The 17,280-nt window shown below is 45.3% G+C and overlaps 2 protein-coding genes across 2 annotated transcripts; both read left to right on the top strand.

Moving 5' to 3' along the window:
- The first annotated feature begins 264 nt into the window (after window positions 1-264).
- Window positions 265-8,662, top strand: LOC128812338 (vitamin K-dependent protein C-like). Its single transcript, XM_053986668.1, has 9 exons — window positions 265-344; window positions 679-762; window positions 1,144-1,304; window positions 2,206-2,230; window positions 2,750-2,860; window positions 3,561-3,701; window positions 4,048-4,157; window positions 5,048-5,165; window positions 8,000-8,662. The coding sequence occupies exons 2-9, from the start codon at window positions 696-698 to the stop codon at window positions 8,560-8,562; spliced, it is 1,296 nt and encodes a 431-aa protein (XP_053842643.1). The 5' UTR covers window positions 265-344; window positions 679-695; the 3' UTR covers window positions 8,563-8,662.
- A 2,855-nt stretch (window positions 8,663-11,517) lies between these two features.
- Window positions 11,518-17,165, top strand: LOC128811887 (uncharacterized). Its single transcript, XM_053985825.1, is given in 9 exon segments — window positions 11,518-11,619; window positions 11,720-12,125; window positions 12,128-12,208; window positions 12,211-12,388; window positions 12,390-12,414; window positions 15,142-15,196; window positions 15,199-15,485; window positions 15,488-15,614; window positions 16,936-17,165. Coding segments are annotated over 9 exon segments (1,491 nt in total).
- Window positions 17,166-17,280: the final 115 nt, after the last annotated feature.

The following is a 17,280-nucleotide window of genomic DNA, read 5'->3' as shown; positions in this document are numbered from 1 at the left end:
GTCTCTTTTGGGTGATTGTGTGCTGTGAGAAGAGGGCAGGATCTCTCAAGAGACCGCAGCACTGGATATGTACACTTGCAAATAATATATAACCATTTCTACTCACCAGAAAATCAAAAGAGAAAACGGTTTGAGAAAGGCAGAGTGGGTGCCTCAGCTGTTTTACTTTTCCCCTGTATGCAGGTAAATGGTCAAGCTCTCCCTGAGCTCTGTTTGTTTAACAACTAAAAAGAAAGCACTTAATGTCACTCCAAAGAGTAAATATCTGAAGTTATGGATTAACTAAGTTCCAGCAGAGCTCATGGAGGAAGAACAGATCACACTGATTCCCACTGAATAAAGCAGTAAGTGCTTTAAAAGTATTGTATCCTTTGAGATTTCCAAGTACAGCTTGCTTTAATGGAGCATGAAGCTTGTAAAAAATGTCCACTGACAAGAGGAGGGTGTCAGGACAGGCTGATGTATTAAAGGGAAGGAGCAGACCAGTCTGGAGGGACCCTAGTGAACAGCTGCTCCAGAGCTGGAGTCAGAGACAGGCACAGCAGAGCATTCAGCAGAGAAGTGGCTTTCTGAAAAGCCAGTGTGCGAGCTGGCTGAGCGGGATGGGTGGGGACTGTCTGCAGCAGGGTCTTGTGTCACTTGGCAATGTGTTCTTCCTGACACCTGCCTTCTCCTCAGGTGACTCCTGCTGCAGGATGTGGAAGCTCCTCACTGTGGGGCTGCTGCTGGCTGCCTGCACTTCCTGGGGCTGCTGCACCTCAAGTAAGCATTCTTTTGAGAGATGGCCTTCAACCTTTCCCAATCAGTGGAGTTTCATTTCCTGCTCCCCTGTTAGTCAGAGGGGGTGGCTGGAATCATTCCCATTAGGGGGGGTTTGACTTTCTTTAGCAGAGGTTGACAGACAGTGCTGGGGCCATGGCAGCTGTCTGGTCAGAGCCCTACTGAGCCCCATGAGATGTCAGAGTACCACAGGGCAGAGGCTTGTTTCTGCAGCACAGGATAGACAGCACATGGTGTCTAGGGCAGCCTCTCTTGCTGTACTGGAGAGAGGCTCTTGTTCTTGTAAGTGTCCTTTGGGAAGCACCACTATGAGTTTTCAGGCAGCTCTTTTCTCTGCTTCTGCTCTCACCTTTTTGCTTGCAGTATTTTACAGCAGTAGAGATGCAAACCAAGTGCTGAGAATCCAGAAGCGGTCAAACACTTTCCTGGAGGAGCTCAAGTCAGGCTCTGTGGAGCGTGAGTGTGTTGAAGAGGTCTGTGACTTTGAGGAGGCCAGTGAGATATTTGAAACCAAGGAAGCAACAGTAAGTTGGTTTTTTTTAGCCAATCAATGATTTTCTTAAAATATTGCAATCCAGGGTGCAGGAGATCATGCTGTCAGTAGTGAACACAGATCTTTCCTGACTCCTTGTGTGTAGGCATGGTTTTGAGTGTCACTGTGTTACAATGATTGTCAAGTTACCCCTCTATAGGCCACAAAGCTTGGCTACTCAAGCATGTCCCACCTGACCCACCTGGTGAGGTTTAGGTTCTAGACAGTTAATTCCAATCCTTGCTTGACCCCCCCCTAGCTATTCTTGCTGCTAGTAAGTTTTTCCCAGTCTTTCCCCTTTGTTGTCCATTCCTTTGTTCCATTGTTGTCCAGTCCTGGCTGCTTTTCAGTGTATCTTCCAAGTCTCCCAGTTATGCCTGACAAACATTTATCTTATCACTGCATTCTTTCTCTCCTTCTCCAAACTCCTATTTTGAATTGGACACTATGTTTACTGTCTACTGATTCCTGCCCCTTTCCACACTCAATTGTTGTGTTGGGTTGTATCCCTGTTGCTATTTTTAGCAGAGTAAGCTCAAAGCATAGGATTACCCCATCCTTGCTGTCCCTAGAGGAGAGAGGGGCTGTCCTTGGAATGCCCATGTTTTGAATAACTGGGCTTAAGTGAACTCAGGTGACTTACCTGGCAGTAAGTGCCAAGAAAATGACCTGCAAGGAGAGCAGGGGAGTCTGTGCTTAGTACAGAGAGTACAGGAGGATCATTGGCTGGTTTTCTTGGTTCGTAGTGCCAGTCACTACACTGCCAAGAAGAATGAGACTGATGTTACTGACCCAAGTGCTGTGTCCTGTTGGCCAAGACTACAAAACACTTGAAATCCCTCACTTTTTGAAAATGGTTTTCTCGCTGTAATACAAGTTTTGTTTCTCCACAGCTAGAATTTTGGAGCAAGTATGTAGGTAAGTAAAGACTTTCCCAATCACTTCTCTCTGCTTCCTCAGGAGTTACCAGTACTCAGCCTTCTTCCTGCCATGTGTCATATACTAATTCAAATTCTCATTCTCTCTCATAAGGGGTGTGCAGAGGATGTTTTCCTGTTCTATCATACAAGCAACCTTCCTAAAACACTTGAGGTGCACCTGTACCTATCATCAGTCATCTTCCCAGAGTTAAGGAATTGGTGAAAAATGCTTTGATACTCTAACCATGCCTGACGTGGTCCAGCAGTAACCTGCTGCTGCCCTGCCTCCTTCAGGCTTTACTCTTTCCTCCCCTTCTGCCCACTCCACTCACTCTGCAGATGTAATTGAGAACCCAAAGGGATGGCCCTGTCTCTGGCCAAGTGCCACAGAGGTGTCACCATTAAGTGCCAGAAACATGGCTGACACTTGGAAGTCTGGAGAGGGTCTGTTTGTGTTGACATTTGATCTGCGAGCTCTGTATGGTTCAGCGACTGAGTTTTCCTACCTCTGTTTCAGATGGAGATCAGTGTGACCAACATCCTTGTTCCAACGGGATCTGCAAGGACAGTATTGGAAAATTTTCCTGCATCTGTAACAAAGGCTGGGAGGGGGTTTTGTGCAATTATGGTAACTCTGCATTTAATTCACTATAAAATAACATCCTTTGTGATGGGGATCTCTGTGTGATAGGGATAGACACTTCAGTCATTGCACAGCATATTCTTTCTTTACTACTTTCTTTACTAATGTGATTTCTCTCTTGCTTCTTGATGTGGTAAGAAGTTTATCTGTGCTTATCTAAAGCAAAATTAGCTTTGTATTGCCATAGGATAATTTTAGAGGTATGAGATATCTAAATTTTGGACAATACTGTAAATAACTCTGTGAAGAAGAGGTTTACTTGAGAATTGTCAACACAGGGATTATGGTGGGGTTTTTAAATACAGGAGAAAACCCAATCCACTGCGAATATTTTATTACTGTGGCAGTTCCTTCCTTGGCCAAAGCTGGATAGCATATTTAGGGCTGAGCATTGTATGTCGTGTATCATCAAAGGTTTTCACTGTGGGAGTTGGCACATAGTGACAGGGCATTTTCTGTTCTCTAGTCTCTAGTAATCTGTTTCCTCCATCTCCCCACTCCCTGATTCTGGACCTAGGTCTGTTTACTGTCTAGGGGCCTGAGTGTCACTGAAGGCCACAACTGTCATTCTAAATCCATTTACAGCTGTTACCCACTTGAAGCACGATGTCACTTTGCCACCTTACCTTTCTGTGACTCTGCCTTCCCAACTCCACATCTCTCTTGCTGTTTGTTTTTCCCACAGAGGTCAAATACAGCAACTGTTCCATGGATAATGGGGGCTGTGAACATTTCTGCAGGGAGGACCCTGCCGAGCAGCATCGCTTGTGCAGCTGCGCATCGGGGTATCAGCTCAAGGATGACCACACCACGTGTGAGCCTGTAGGTAAGAGCAGGATGTTTGTAGTCCAGCTTTGACAGAGGATGATTCAGACTGATGTAAAAGAGTTTTAGGGGAGATTTGTCTGCAGTGCACTTTGTACTCATTTTCAAAACATCTATTCTGTGAAGAGTAACTGCATTTCCCAGCTCCATACCCACTTTATGGCCCTTTATCCATGTTTGCCTCATGGAGATATAGAGGGGAATCAGGAGACTGCCTCCTCTGCCAAGCACTAAGGGACTTCCATGAAGCCTCTGAACAATATTGCCTAGGTTAGACAGAGGAAATCCTCTAAAAAGAGGATTGGGTGACCTGGGCTTTGCTAGTGAATTCTCTGCATCTTCTGCAGTGGAGTTCCCCTGTGGAAGAGTGAAGTTGGACTACATTGAAGGCAAAGCAGATTTCAATATTCGGCTCATTGATGGAACAGCTGGAAGAAGGGGAGGCAGCCCTTGGCAGGTAAGGAGAAAGGGATTCTTTGCCACAAATAGATCAGGCTCTTCCTGAACTGCTCTGCCTCCCTCTAGCTCCAGAAAGGCTCTTGTGTTGTTACTGGTGGTGTCATATGAAGTTAAGATTCCCTTAGCTTTTTCAAAAGCATCCCAAAGGCTGGAGTAGCAGGAAAGAAGAATTTGTATCTGTGAGGATTCTTGACCTTGTTAAGTTTTTGACCTAACTGTGCCAACACTGCCAAGAGAGAGGATGGTGATGGCACACACCTGCTCTGTTGCTCCATCCTGGGGAACTCATGGTGTGTGATGTGTACTTCAGCTCCTGTAACAGCCTTCCAGTGGGAGGTGATCTTCCTGCCCTTTCTTATAAGCCTTGTCTGTCATAAATTCAAATTAGCAGACTTAATCAGCAAAATATGCCATGGCAGGTTGGCTTATTGCAAAGAAAAAGGAGACCTCACAGAGCTTACCATGGAACTAGTGAATGGAAATAAATAGCGCCTGGTTCCCTTTGATATTAAAGGGCCTTTTACACACCACAGTGTGAGAGCTGCAGCCTGAGATGATGGTCTCTGGTGTGGGACACAGCCCTCATTTGTGCTCTGTATTTCAAAGCTTTGAGTACAAAGTGCTTCTTTGCAGTGACCAGCATCAGCCCATGATGATTTGGATGAAGCCAGCCCTCATTCAGGAAAGACATTCAAAACTTTTTTGTAGGTATTTCACAGATACTCTATTTATAGAACTTTTGTCCCCCTATAGAGTTTTGGCTTCAGTGAATGTGACATGCTTTGGTGCTTGATAAGTCTGGGTATTTGGCAGCACCCAAGAAGAATAAGTACAGTATTCTGTGAGCTGTGCTCCATGCAGTGTCACACCTCCCTTGTCTTGTTTCAGATTATGCTGCAAAATACCAAAGGGACGTTTCTGTGTGGGGGTGTTCTCATCCATCCAGCTTGGGTCCTAACAGCAGCACACTGCCTTGAGGAAAACAAGGGGTTCAGAGTTAAACTTGGTATGGAAAATCACCTGTCCCTATGTTTTTTAAATGTAACTGTTTATTTCCTAACATTTATCATCTCAGGGAAAAGACTGGCAGGTTCTGAAGACAAAAGTCCTTGGCTGTAGGAATGGTCTGTCTAGGCACTATTTATATGCACCTTAGCTTAAAACAAAGTTTAGTAAAAATCTGATTTCATTTGGGCTATTTGAGCCTTACTCTGGAAGTGAGCTGATGTCTTCTGAGCACTGCTGCTAGTCTGTAAAGTAGAAAGTCTTGGTCTCTTCTGCCTATGTTTTTCTGGTGGTGAAAATATTTAAGACCATCCCAATACTGAAAAAAAGTCTTGATCCCAGAAGGAGAATGTCACAGGGCCTCTTCCTGCCTTTTCATGTATTTAAACACTGTTACTTAAGAATGTTTCACTGGAGAGGTGCTGCAGAATGGCAACACTGCCTTTACTTGCTCTGCTGCTCTGGAGCATAAGAAAATGTCACTATGTCAAGTAAGTGCTTCTCCTGAATTAACAGACAAAGATAATTAGTATTTAATTCACACTTAGATTTTTTTTTAGACAGTGTTTTCTATCTAACATTGGTGTTGAGGCCTAATAGCTCAACTGCTTGCTTTCCATTAGTGAAAGGATAGATTATTCCCAGTATTTGTGGAGAGTCCTGCCAATATATTGTCTGTGTATATAGCCTTAAAAATAGACGTCTGTGTGCATGTTCCATACACACTGTGGATGTGCAGATGCTTGAGAGCAGAGACAATAAGTTTTTGTACATCCAACATAAAGAACAAATCAAAAAGTGTGTGATGTAGCCTTTGGTCCTCTTAGTGCCAGAATATTCACCTTTTCACAGAGAGACATCTGTCACCACAAAAGCAGTTCTCATCAGAAAAACCTGGAGACATCTGTGAGCGACAAGGAGGAGAGTTTCGGATGAAGACATCGCCATGGCCATGCGGACAGCCAGGAAAGTGTTTGTACTGAGCCTGCACAGGTGCTACTCAACCTGTGTCTGTCAGGCTGGGATACCCCACACCCTTCTGGACTTTTCTCACTGCAGCTTGCCATCAACAGGAGCAAAACTGGGAACTTGCATCGGAGTTTACACTTGGCCTGGGGAGAAGTCTTGTATCAGCGCTCATGTGGCATTTTAGTGTTTGAAATAGAAAGTTCGTTCTCGGAGTAGCTGAAGTTTTGGAAGATGGATTTGGAAATAACACAGTATTTCTTGTTTGTGGCTCTTGTTCCTGCATCCCCAGCCTAAGAGCATCCAGAAGTGTGTTCAGAACTCCAAGAAGATAGAGCGGATAGGTGGATGTAATGGTTCTATTCAAATTAATGTTTCTGCCTTCACAGTTTGTTTTTTTGTTTGTTTTTTTTTGTGCCAGCAGCAAGATTATGATGGTCCTTATTGTGTGGAAGGAATTTGATGCGTTTCCACAGCCTCTGGGTTCAGTACCTCCAGGTGTACATCCGGGATTTTTGGAATTTAAAACTCTGGGGGTGGATGAACCACCAGAAGTCAAAGGGTGTCCCCCTGGGGGTGAGGGAGTCTGTCACTGCAGTGCGAAAGGTGTCACCCGCTGGTTGGTGGGTGCCTCAGGATGGAGACAGCTCGTGGCTGTGCTGCTGTACAGAGCGTGTGGCCCCACAGCAAGTGTGTTCCTGCACAGCCACTCTGCCCCCCTCAGAGGAGATGGTCTGACAGTGCTTGAGTCCAGAGTTATTTCTGAGGCCTAAAGCAGAGTTTGTATTTGTGGAGGCAGGAATAAAGCCCTGCCAGCCAGCCCCCAGCCACAGTGACTTCAGGCTGCCTCAGGAGTGCTGCAAGCACTGTCACCGCAAAGAAAATAGATTGTGATAGGAGAGAAAAACTGATTTGTGATTGTTGGCTCAATACTAGCAAGTCCATCAGGGGCTTGTGCCACTCAGCACAAGACATCAGAGCAGTTTCAGCTGTCTGCTCCAGCCACATGTGAACTGTCCATTTTCTGTCTGCAGAGGAGCAAGAAGAGAGACTCAGAGATAAATGGTCTGGAAGACCAAGAATCCAAAGCTGGGTTTAAGAGATCTTTTGAGAATATATTTCTGTAACTACTGTGGCTTGTAAGTCCCTATGCTTGGAGACACTCCTTACAGAAAAAAACTTGCAAGACCCCATTGACAGCCTGCCAGAAAACCTAGCTCTGCCTTTCCTATTGTGATGTATCACAAATGCCTTCTTGCATTTCTGGCCCTTTTCAACATAGATTCTTGCTTGCTGTTCCATAACTGCTTGGCCCATGAAGTAGCCATGATCTTGTAGCACAAATAGCAACTGAGGAGTCTTAAGCAGTGAAAAATTCCTTAAAATACATATGTAAGATTTCAGAAAGGAATAATCTTACCTGTTGGTCAACTTTATCTTCCAAATGCTGACATTCAGCCATTCAGGCCCTGGCTATGTGGCATAAAGCTCATGTCCTGTTGTAAATGTCCCGGTTTTGTGGTGGACTTGCTCTCCCAGCTTTGAATGCTGACTCCAAGAAGGTTTTCCTCCTGAAGGTGACTCACATTGCACAGGTGTACTGAAATATGAACACCACAGGGCAATTTGGTTTCTCAGCTGATAACCAGAGCTCTAGAGGTCTATAGGTTTTCATGATTTTTGTAAATATGGCAAGTTTAGAGATTTGTCCATCTGTTAAGAACACTGTTAACTTATGACACAAACAGTTGTATTACAAGAGAAGTAAAAACATGGAGTGCAGTCCTAATGCCCAGTGTAATCCAGATGCTTTGGTCTTCAAAGTAAAGGAAGCTTTGACAGCATCTGTCATCTTGCTTGCTCTTCCAGGTAAATTCCGCTTCCGTCCTGAGGCAGATGAGCAAACCATTTGGATTGATAAATGGGTGACCCATGAAAATTACACCAAGAAGACCTCAGATAATGACATAGCCATGCTGCACTTGGCTGAGCATGTGATGTATTACAAATACGCGCTCCCAATCTGCCTTCCCACCCGCAACCTGGCAGAGCAGGAGCTGATGAGGAGTGGGAAGCAGGTGGTGGTGACGGGCTGGGGCAGCGTGAGCGAGGATAACCAGAGCTACGCTGCTCTCCTCAGGTACATCGAAATCCCCATCGTGCCCCACAACGAGTGTGCCCAGGCCATGAGCTCCCATATCTCTGACAACATGCTGTGTGCTGGGAGCCTGGGAGACAGGAAGGATTCCTGCCGTGGCGACAGCGGAGGCCCTATGTTCGCTAGATATAAGGATACTTGGTTTTTGGTAGGGCTGGTGAGCTGGGGTGAAGGCTGTGGAAGAAAGGAGAAATTTGGAGTCTACACCAAAGTTAGTCAGTACCTTGAGTGGATCCAGCACCACATAGATACATCAGCTCCTTTGAAGGGTTGATTCTGATCCAGAGTCTGGGATGTTGTGACTCTGTGCTAGTGACAGTATGCATTAAAATGTACTGTCAGATCTTCAGTATTAAATATTGAGTATGTGCTAACCTTGTGTGCTGTTTTCTTTGGTATCTATTTTTTTTCCTCCTTTTTTTTATTGTTTACATTGGTTTGTTGCAGGTTATGTTGTTTATTTGTGGCATGGTCCTACTTCGGCCTTACAGGAAAGAAAATATCCTCTGTTAGCTGAGATGCTGTACATACAGCATTGTAGAAAATAAGGTTGTCCGTGGTCAGGCAACTCCATCTTTGAAATAAAAATATCAGTTGTGTAAAATGTCTGAACTGGCTGCGGGGGAGACAGGAGGGGACACAGAAATGTGTTTTGCAAATAACCTAGAGGTGCAGTTCTGTAATTTCAGCTGTACTGCAAGGTATTACCCACAGTAACTGTTTTGGTTTGCTCGGTATTTGTATAATTTTCCTTTCAACCCAGTGAAATTTTTATTCCATCATTACTACCTCCAGTTCTTCACACCTTACTCCAGTGTTCAGAGATTGTTGATTCAGCAGATTACTGTAACTTACCTGTATTTTCCATTCTTTGCACACTTGATGCCAGATTTTACCCTCCCAAACTTCCTTAAAAGAGAGTGGGAACTCTCTTTAGTGTTATTCCCAAAAACCTGAACAAACAAACAAAAACCAAAACAAACAAAAACCCAAAACAAAACCCACTTTAATTCCAAGCTTTTGCAGGCTCTATTTATCATGAAGTCTGTAATTCTCTTCTAATTAACAAGCAAGCAAACACTTCTGTTCATTCCTGTTCTGTGGGTGTAATGGGCTCCGGGCTGTGTTAGCACTGCCGATGCTTTTACTGATAAACACATGTTTGCTTGTGTCTCTGTCTATGTTTATATCAGTAAACAAAGACATACAGCACCAATAAGTCCATAGGAAGTAGCAATAGTCCAAGTGAAGTTTAATATCACAATTTATACTTGATTCTAATCTTAGTACTTGAGACTTGTTAAACGTAATTAATATTGTAGAAAGAAAAAGGAAAATTATCTCTGCTGTAGTGATGTTTCCAACATCTCGATGGGCTTGGATGCATGTTTGCATCAGTGAAGAACTTCAGTCTGCTCTTGTGACGAGATTGTTAAACAAAAAAAACCCAGGTATAACAAAATTTTATTAGAGTTTGTAAGAAGTTTAATATGATATCAGCAAAGAGGCTTAATATCTCTTAAATTTGTTCCCTCAGAAGCTGCCTCTGTGCTTATTCCCAAGTGAGGATTCTGAGTCATGCACTGAAGAAGTAGCAGTCAAACCAAGGGCTTCTGTGTCACTTGCTGGCTCTGTCTCTCTCCTCTCCTTGTCTTTTTGCCTTGGGATAGGATTTAGGGATGGACGAATGTTAAAGAATAATGCTTTGAACAGCAGCCTTCCCACCAGGCCTGCATTGAGAAGAGGGAACCTGTAACACTGACTTGCACAAATGTGTTCAAAGCCAGTAAAACACAGGTCTGAGTAACAGCAGAAATTGGAGTGGCTGTGACTGTGACAGGACAATATTTGCCTGCCTGCTGGTGACTGCTGTGAATCCTCCTGCACCCTCCCAGCTCTGCATATTTCAGCAGAGGTTTACAGAGCAGCTTGTGTATTTTCCAAATGGCTTGGTTTTACCTGCTGGAAGGCCATGGAGTGTCAGAAATCTGCTCTCAAAATTTCCATATTTTCCTGAATAAATTTGTTGCAAAAGCTGGCTTTTATTACTGAAGGATATTTTTAAAGACATTTTGATTCTCTTTTTAATGCACCTGTGTATATTTGTGGAAACACACATGAAATTTTCTTCTGATTTTGGTTTTCTAATGTGTTTCACAGAATCCAGGTTGTCTCTCTTCTGTCAATATTTGTGACAAGTTAATGATCAACGTCTTGACCTCATGGCTGTTCCTGGTGTACATCCAAATCTCTTTTCTGTCTTCCTCTAAAAAAAGAAAGAAAAAAGTGAGTATAGTTGCATGGTTCTGTTTAGGTGAACTCACTCTGGATCCTGTGTTTTTGAAAACATGCTGCAGGAAGCAGAGGGGTACATGCTGTCGAATCCTGGTAAATCAGTCAGCGTGGGAGGGTAATGCCAAGAAATCCAAACTTCTGTCTTGTACCTGTGACTCCAAAGTACGTGGTGGTTGGTGCCTGGCTGGGGTTGGAGTGGATGATGTTACTTGCCAAGACCATCAGGAATTGCACAGTGGCTGCTGGAACTGCTGGAGCTCTTAGCTGGTTGTGTATCTGCCTTGGCACAAGAGCCAGCACAGCAGGGACTGAGCTGTGGCTGGGAGTGGCCCCTGCTCCTCTGGAGCCTGGCCCCTGCACTCCTGTCCCAAGGCTTTTCCACTGGGACTCTGGTTCAGACCCTGCACCACAGCCTGGGCTGGCTCAGCCTCTGTCTGTGGGGATTCTTGCTGGGCTGGCTTGGAGAAACAAGGCACATGAGGTCAGACTGAACTGGGGAGATTCTGATTTCTTTGTCTCTGCTCTTGTCCTCTTGCTTCTACTTCATCATTGTTGCCGGCTGGTTTCCTGACAACAGACTAATTTGATTCTTCTTTTCCCTCTGAAGGAAGTCAGAGTGTTCTGAATCTCACTGACATGGAGAGCAGCTCCTTGGGACATTTCTCCTGCTGATGTGCTATATCAACAGCAGCTGCCCATTTTCATATTCAGGTAGTACTTCCGAGTTACCTTTTTGTGTTACTGTGGCAATTTCAGCATTTAAACTGAAACTACATTCCTGTTCTGCACACAAAGTCCTGTGGGTTGAAGAAACACTTTCTGAAATGCACAAGAAAAAAGGCAGGAAGGCAGTGCTGGGCCTGCATTCTGTCCTGAAGAGGGTCCTGGGCAGGCTGCTCCTGGCTGATGCTACTGACTCAGAGAAGGCACAGCCATGGGCCCATGTCTGGGCAATGAGCTCTGCACACCTCAGTTGGTGGCCAAGGGGCTGTTGAACATCATGGTGTCAGAGTTGTTCCCGGACTCTTACTGGAAGGTTGAGTACCATCCTTGGACAGGAAAAGCACTGTGTTGAGTTCAACATGACACCACATATCCTAAGCTCAAGTCTTTGTTTCTGTCATTCTTCCCTCCAGCACCGTTTCCTGTGGCCTGATCAAAGCCAGGAAGCCAGGTGGGCTCTGGAGGAACAGCGGCTGGGGCTGAAATGGCTCTACAGGGGCCAGTGGGAGCACAGGGATGTTGTGCCCAAGTGGAATGGGAGCACAGAGGACACAGTTAGACAGACAAAACTGGAACATGGTGATGTTGGGGAAAAGCAGACTTTAAAGGATGCTTTTGGACAGGGCGTGTGCAGAAAGGGTGACGCTGGACAAATGGGGATGGCAGGAGATGTTTTCAGCTGGAACAAAACACTGGTGGGCTCTGGGACCCAGAAGCCACTATGGGACAGTGCTGCAGGGCAAGAGCTGGCTGTCGCTGAGCACCACGAGGCAGTGGAGGAGAATGGCAGGCCTGGCAGGCCAGGGGAGCCCCGGCTGCCCAGGGTGAGCCGAGCCAGGGTCCTGCAGGGCAGAAGGAGAGCCCAGCACCTGCAGCCAGGTGGGAAGGAGCGGTGGGAAATGCAATGGGCAACACCAGCGATGGGAGGGCTCTGGCCAGAATGGAATGGGGGCTGTTCAGCCTGGGAATGAGGTGCTGCATCAGGGCAGTGGCTGGGGAGATGTTTTAGACAAGCCTCAGTCCACCCCTCAAACCACCCAGACAAACATCAGCTCTGCTTTGGACTCCAGGGAAACGGGAGGAGCACCGTGGACATTGCCCCTGGCAGGTAATACTTTACTTCCAATCTCACCATAAACACCACACCTAAATGCTTTCTTACTTCATCATCGCTGGGTCCTCAGGAGGAGCAGAGTTCATCAAGCCATTATAAAGTTGTTTTTTCAGGTCAAGAGCAATGGAACCACATGTAATTCTCAGTCTTCTGCCAGGCTTTTTGATAATAGGGACCTTAAATACCTTTATCATTCTTCCCCTTATCTTGCTTTTGGATTGGAATGTTAATACCCTCTCTATTAAGTCAGTCAGATCATCAGTGCTTTCAGGTCGTGTCTGCATGTTCTTGGGGAGAAGCCAGGCTTTGCCTCCTTTTGGAAGGCTGGTAATTTTCACAAGGCAAGTTCCATGGCCAGGTGAGGTTCCTTAGAATGCTGATCATAGTAAGGGAGGTAAAACTGAGGGCTTAAAGGTGAAGGCAAGTGCATGTGGCAAACAGGGACAACTGAATGTTTGTTTCCATTGTCTTGTTTTGGATTTTAAATCATGGTTTGGGCATTTTTTGTGCATGTCCTTATTTGTTACTAATTTTCACTCTATTGTCTCTGGTCAGTGTCCTAGTGCTGTGTGAGGGCACAGAAATTCTGATCTAAAAAAGCCTTACGTTACCCTCAGTCTGTTTTACTGCTGTCATACAAGTGGATTTCCCAGTTCCACACATCAGGAGGTATTTACAGGTAGAAGAATCCAAGGCTGAGCCTGGGTAGACTGTGCATTCATTGTGCACTTTGACAAGTGAAAATGTCACTATGAGCCAATTTTAGGTGTTTCTACTATCTAGCCTGATTCTGGGTTGGTAGATGGGAATGTTGTTTGAATGCTGCCCAACCTGTACATTTTCTTCCAACTTGTACATTTTCTTCTTGAAGTGTTACCATCAAAGAAGTTGAGGAAGTTTTAAATTTTCCTTACAGCTGGCAATTTGTAATTTAATCTTGTATATATATATATATATATATATATATATAAAAAAATTTAATTCTGTTTTTTTAAAGAGTTTTGCATAACCTAAGACAGCAGCCTTTTCTGGTAATTGTTCTTTGCTACTTTTCAGTGTTTATTTCTAGCACTACTGAAGAGAATTAAAAGCGTCAATAGTATATAGAATTAAGTCAAAATGGGTCATGTAAAACTCCAGGAGCTGGACCATGGTAGGAGGCCAGACTGTGTCACACTCCTTTCCACTCTTTGATTATGAACTTCACTGGAGGCACAGAGTACCAACATTTATGCTTTTATTTCAGTTTAACACATGAATTAACAGGTCTGGGAAGTTTAATTGAGGAGATGCTGAGGCAGTGATGGAGCTTATAACTTTGAACAGACAACATAGACATCAAAAACAGAGCAGCATGTTTTAACTTGTCCATTTGCTACTGTGTAGATGATTACAAATTTTATTATAAGAGTCCCAAAGAACTACACCTTGTGTTTCTGTTCCCAGCCCCCAAAATTTTTCAAACCACATGAATAAAATCACAGTCATAATTGTTCCTTCTGAAGAATGCCAGCCTCTTCAGCAGGCAATTTCTTTGTCAATATTAGTGATTTAAAATAGTCTGCTCCCTTGTCCCAGCAGTTGAATAATTTTATTGATTTCACCCCCCCTGTGCTTGGTGTGCTGGTCATTCCCAGCAGCCGTGTTCCTTACACAGGGTCGGGCCTGCAGCCGACAGGGTGTGCAAGAGCCGGGTTCCACCTCTCCCGTCCCGCAGGTGCTGCTCCGGAGCGGCCGGGACATTGGATGTGCGGCGGGAGCCCCCTCGGCCGGCGCTGGCTGCTCAGGGCTGGACACTGCCTCGACCTTGTCAGCCGCCAGCACGGCCCCCTGGTGAGCACGGGCACCTGTGACCACAGCTGTGCTTTGTGTGACACAGCAAGGCAGCGCTGAGACAGGCCCAGCCGCTCTGGGATTTAGGGAGCACCTCATGACCAGGTGGTGCTCCACCTGGTCCCTTTTGTTCTCACTGAGAACCTGAGAGCACACACCCATTTTAGCAAACTCACTGTGCACAGAGACTGAGCACATCGAGGGGACACTTCAGGCTGAAGAGTTCCCCCAGGGGACAGTCTGAGCTCAAGGTCATTTTGGGTTTCAATCAGCCTTGAGATCAGTTTCCTCCTGTGCTGCCTCTTCCACTAAGCCTGTAACTGCCTTAGAGCACAAAGCTCCTCTCCCCAGCTCCAGCCACAGGAACTGGAGCCTTTGTAGCAGGAATGCTGCAGCAAACACAGTTTTGTGCCTGAACCCTCGAGGAGAGGAATATGTAGCGGGAGCAAACAGCGTTCCTGACAGGAAACAATTCTCCAGTCTTAGACCCAGCTGCAGCTTAATGCTGATGTCAGGTTCCTGAGTGGAAAACATACAATTGCATGGAAGTTTAGACACAACAGTGCTTACTAAAAACGACTGACAGTATTTATGGAAAATAAATAATCTCTGCTGATGTGTCAGCATCCAGGCTCCAGCTCTGTCTTGCCTCCAAAGGCCACCTGGAGAGTTTGGACTGCAGGATCACAGCCAGCATCAGAACTCATTGTCACAAGCAGGATCTGGTTTGGGCTGTGCTACGTTAGAACAAAAGATCCAAGCATTATAATCCCCTATCATTCCTGTTCCCTGTGAAAATATCACCAAGGCTGTTCAGTTTGCTTAAATTTTTAACCTGTCCTGACTGCAGGAGACAAATACCAGAGAGAATTCAAGGAACAAAGATAGCTGAACGGAGCTGAACATGACAATTCCAACAACTACAGTGGTGACGTTGCTCTGCTGCTGTTTTGAATGAGTCTGTGATTCCCATCTGCCTGCCCAGCCCTATCCTGGCTGCACTGCTCTCCGAAGAGGGGAGAATGTGGATGGTCAGCAGCTGGGCTGCCACACACGAGAGGGCTCCAACCCTGCGCTTCATCACGAAGGTGCAGCTGCCCATCGTGGGCCTGGAGCGCTGCCAGCGGGCCATGGCCAGGCAGCTCACCGACAGCCTGCACAGCGTGGCCACAGCCGCTGCCTGCATGGGAGACAGCAGGGGGCCCTTCCCCTGGCCCTCCAGGGGCCCTCTGTCACTGTGTCCCACTGCAACACTTCCTTTCTTCTGGGCACCGTCAGCTGGGGCTGGGGCAAGGGCTGTGCCAAGCAAGGGAAATACGGTGTATACACCAGAGTATCCAACTACATCCCCCAGACCAGAGGTGGTTTTAGAACTTTTCCATTGACTTTTATAATACCACCTCTAAGAACAGGATCAATTTTATTGGTTACAGTGTTTCAATCTATGACACTATGCCTGCTCAGGCAATGGTGTAAAATCAACTTACCCTCCAAGAAATTCTGACATACATAAATTGCTCTTTAAGTATTGCTGAGTAAAGTACTTGTGTATAATAAAGAACCATCTGCAAGTAACAAAGGCAGAGATAACTCCTCTTAATGTGAATCAGGAAGATTTTTTTGTTTTAGAGAAAGCAAGCACTTAGCAATTCTCAAGCCTGTGTTCCTACAGGCCCACAGCCCTGTGTGAATTCAGTGCTCACTGAAGGAAATGCAGTTGTGGTAACAATGTCCATCACAAGACAATGAACACAGAGGAAGTGCTGAAGTTCTGGCACTAAGTACAACCTCGAGTACAAATCAGTTACAGGTTTGTATTTACAAATCTGTATTTGTATACAAACTTGTATTACAGATCACAATTACGGATGCTTTCCAATACAAAAATTAATGTCTGTATGGAATTGTGTGTAAACCGAGCAGGAACTGACCTAGCTGCAGGAGGATAGGAAGGATTTTATGGCAGGAATTTGAACAGTTGATCTTTGTGTTTCATGTTAAAAGAAGTTTTGATTTTGTGACCCTTTCTTACAATTGACTGTGAAGTTATAATTACAAACCCCCAGCACTTGTCAAAGTCTGTTCTTACCATTCCACAACAGAACCTTTGTTTTCCTCAGAGAACAAGTAGTGCTCAGCTATTATGAATAATTTTGACTGGAAGAATTTGTATTAGATCTTAGGTCTTAGTACACAAGACCACCAGGTTCAGTACTTCAGGGAAACGCCTCTTAGGATGTAGAAGTAATAACCCCGAGCAACCCCCATAAACAGTAGGACCAGACTCTAGCACCAGAACTACAAAAAAAGTTGGGGGATGAAAAAAAAAAGTCCCATCTAACCCCTGAACCTCCCAGGCCAAACAGACTCTGGCTCTGAACAGCTGGACACAGTTAAATTATTTTTCACAGTGTTTCATCTGCCACTATGGCAGTAAAAAATGTCCTGGCTTTCAAGAAATTAATTAAAACTAAAAAAAAAAAACAACAAACCCTAAGCCCCTGAAGGGCTCAGCATACTAAAAACACACCCCCGAGGTGGCTACTGCATTATACACATACCTGGAGAAAGCAGCAGAGCTCTTTAGCTCCCCAGCCAGCACAGGGGCTTGCCTTCTCCTTGCTTCAAGCTGCTGTCCCAGCACACAACTCTATGTTACTGTCATTCCTTCCACTCTCACAGGGGCAAATTCAACAACCCCTACACAAACTTGCAATCTCTCCATGACGGGTGCCAGCAGTAACTCAGCCAACACCAGGATCCACAGAATTACAGACTATTCATTACAGAGGCTCTGCTCCTCCAGCACAAAGGTGCTTTTTCTTAATGAAAAAAGGCCAACTGCCAATTACCTGGGCAAGAGTCCTCTTATGGGAGGCAACCTCAGCAGAGACAGCCATTTTCAGAGGTAGAGGCAAAGAAGCCACAGAGTACCAGGTGTTATTCTATTGTCAGTCTGTAGCAGCAGGAACAAACAAACAGCATTATCCCCCCTAACACAAGAATGTCCTCCTTCCCACTAGTAAA

Source organism: Vidua macroura, chromosome 10, assembly GCF_024509145.1.
Source record: "Vidua macroura isolate BioBank_ID:100142 chromosome 10, ASM2450914v1, whole genome shotgun sequence".
Taxonomy (NCBI): domain Eukaryota; kingdom Metazoa; phylum Chordata; class Aves; order Passeriformes; family Viduidae; genus Vidua; species Vidua macroura.
The sequence above is the reverse complement of the archived record's forward strand: the minus strand, read 5'-3'. Positions and strand labels throughout refer to the sequence as shown.

Coding starts and splice junctions, on each gene's coding strand:
- LOC128812338 (XM_053986668.1), top strand. CDS start 696: ATGTGGAAGCTCCTCACTGTGGGGCTGCTGCTGGCTGCCTGCACTTCC. Junction 2,861..3,560: donor GGGGGTTTTGTGCAATTATG/GTAACTCTGCAT, acceptor TTTTTCCCACAG/AGGTCAAATACAGCAACTGT. Junction 4,158..5,047: donor GGGGAGGCAGCCCTTGGCAG/GTAAGGAGAAAG, acceptor GTCTTGTTTCAG/ATTATGCTGCAAAATACCAA.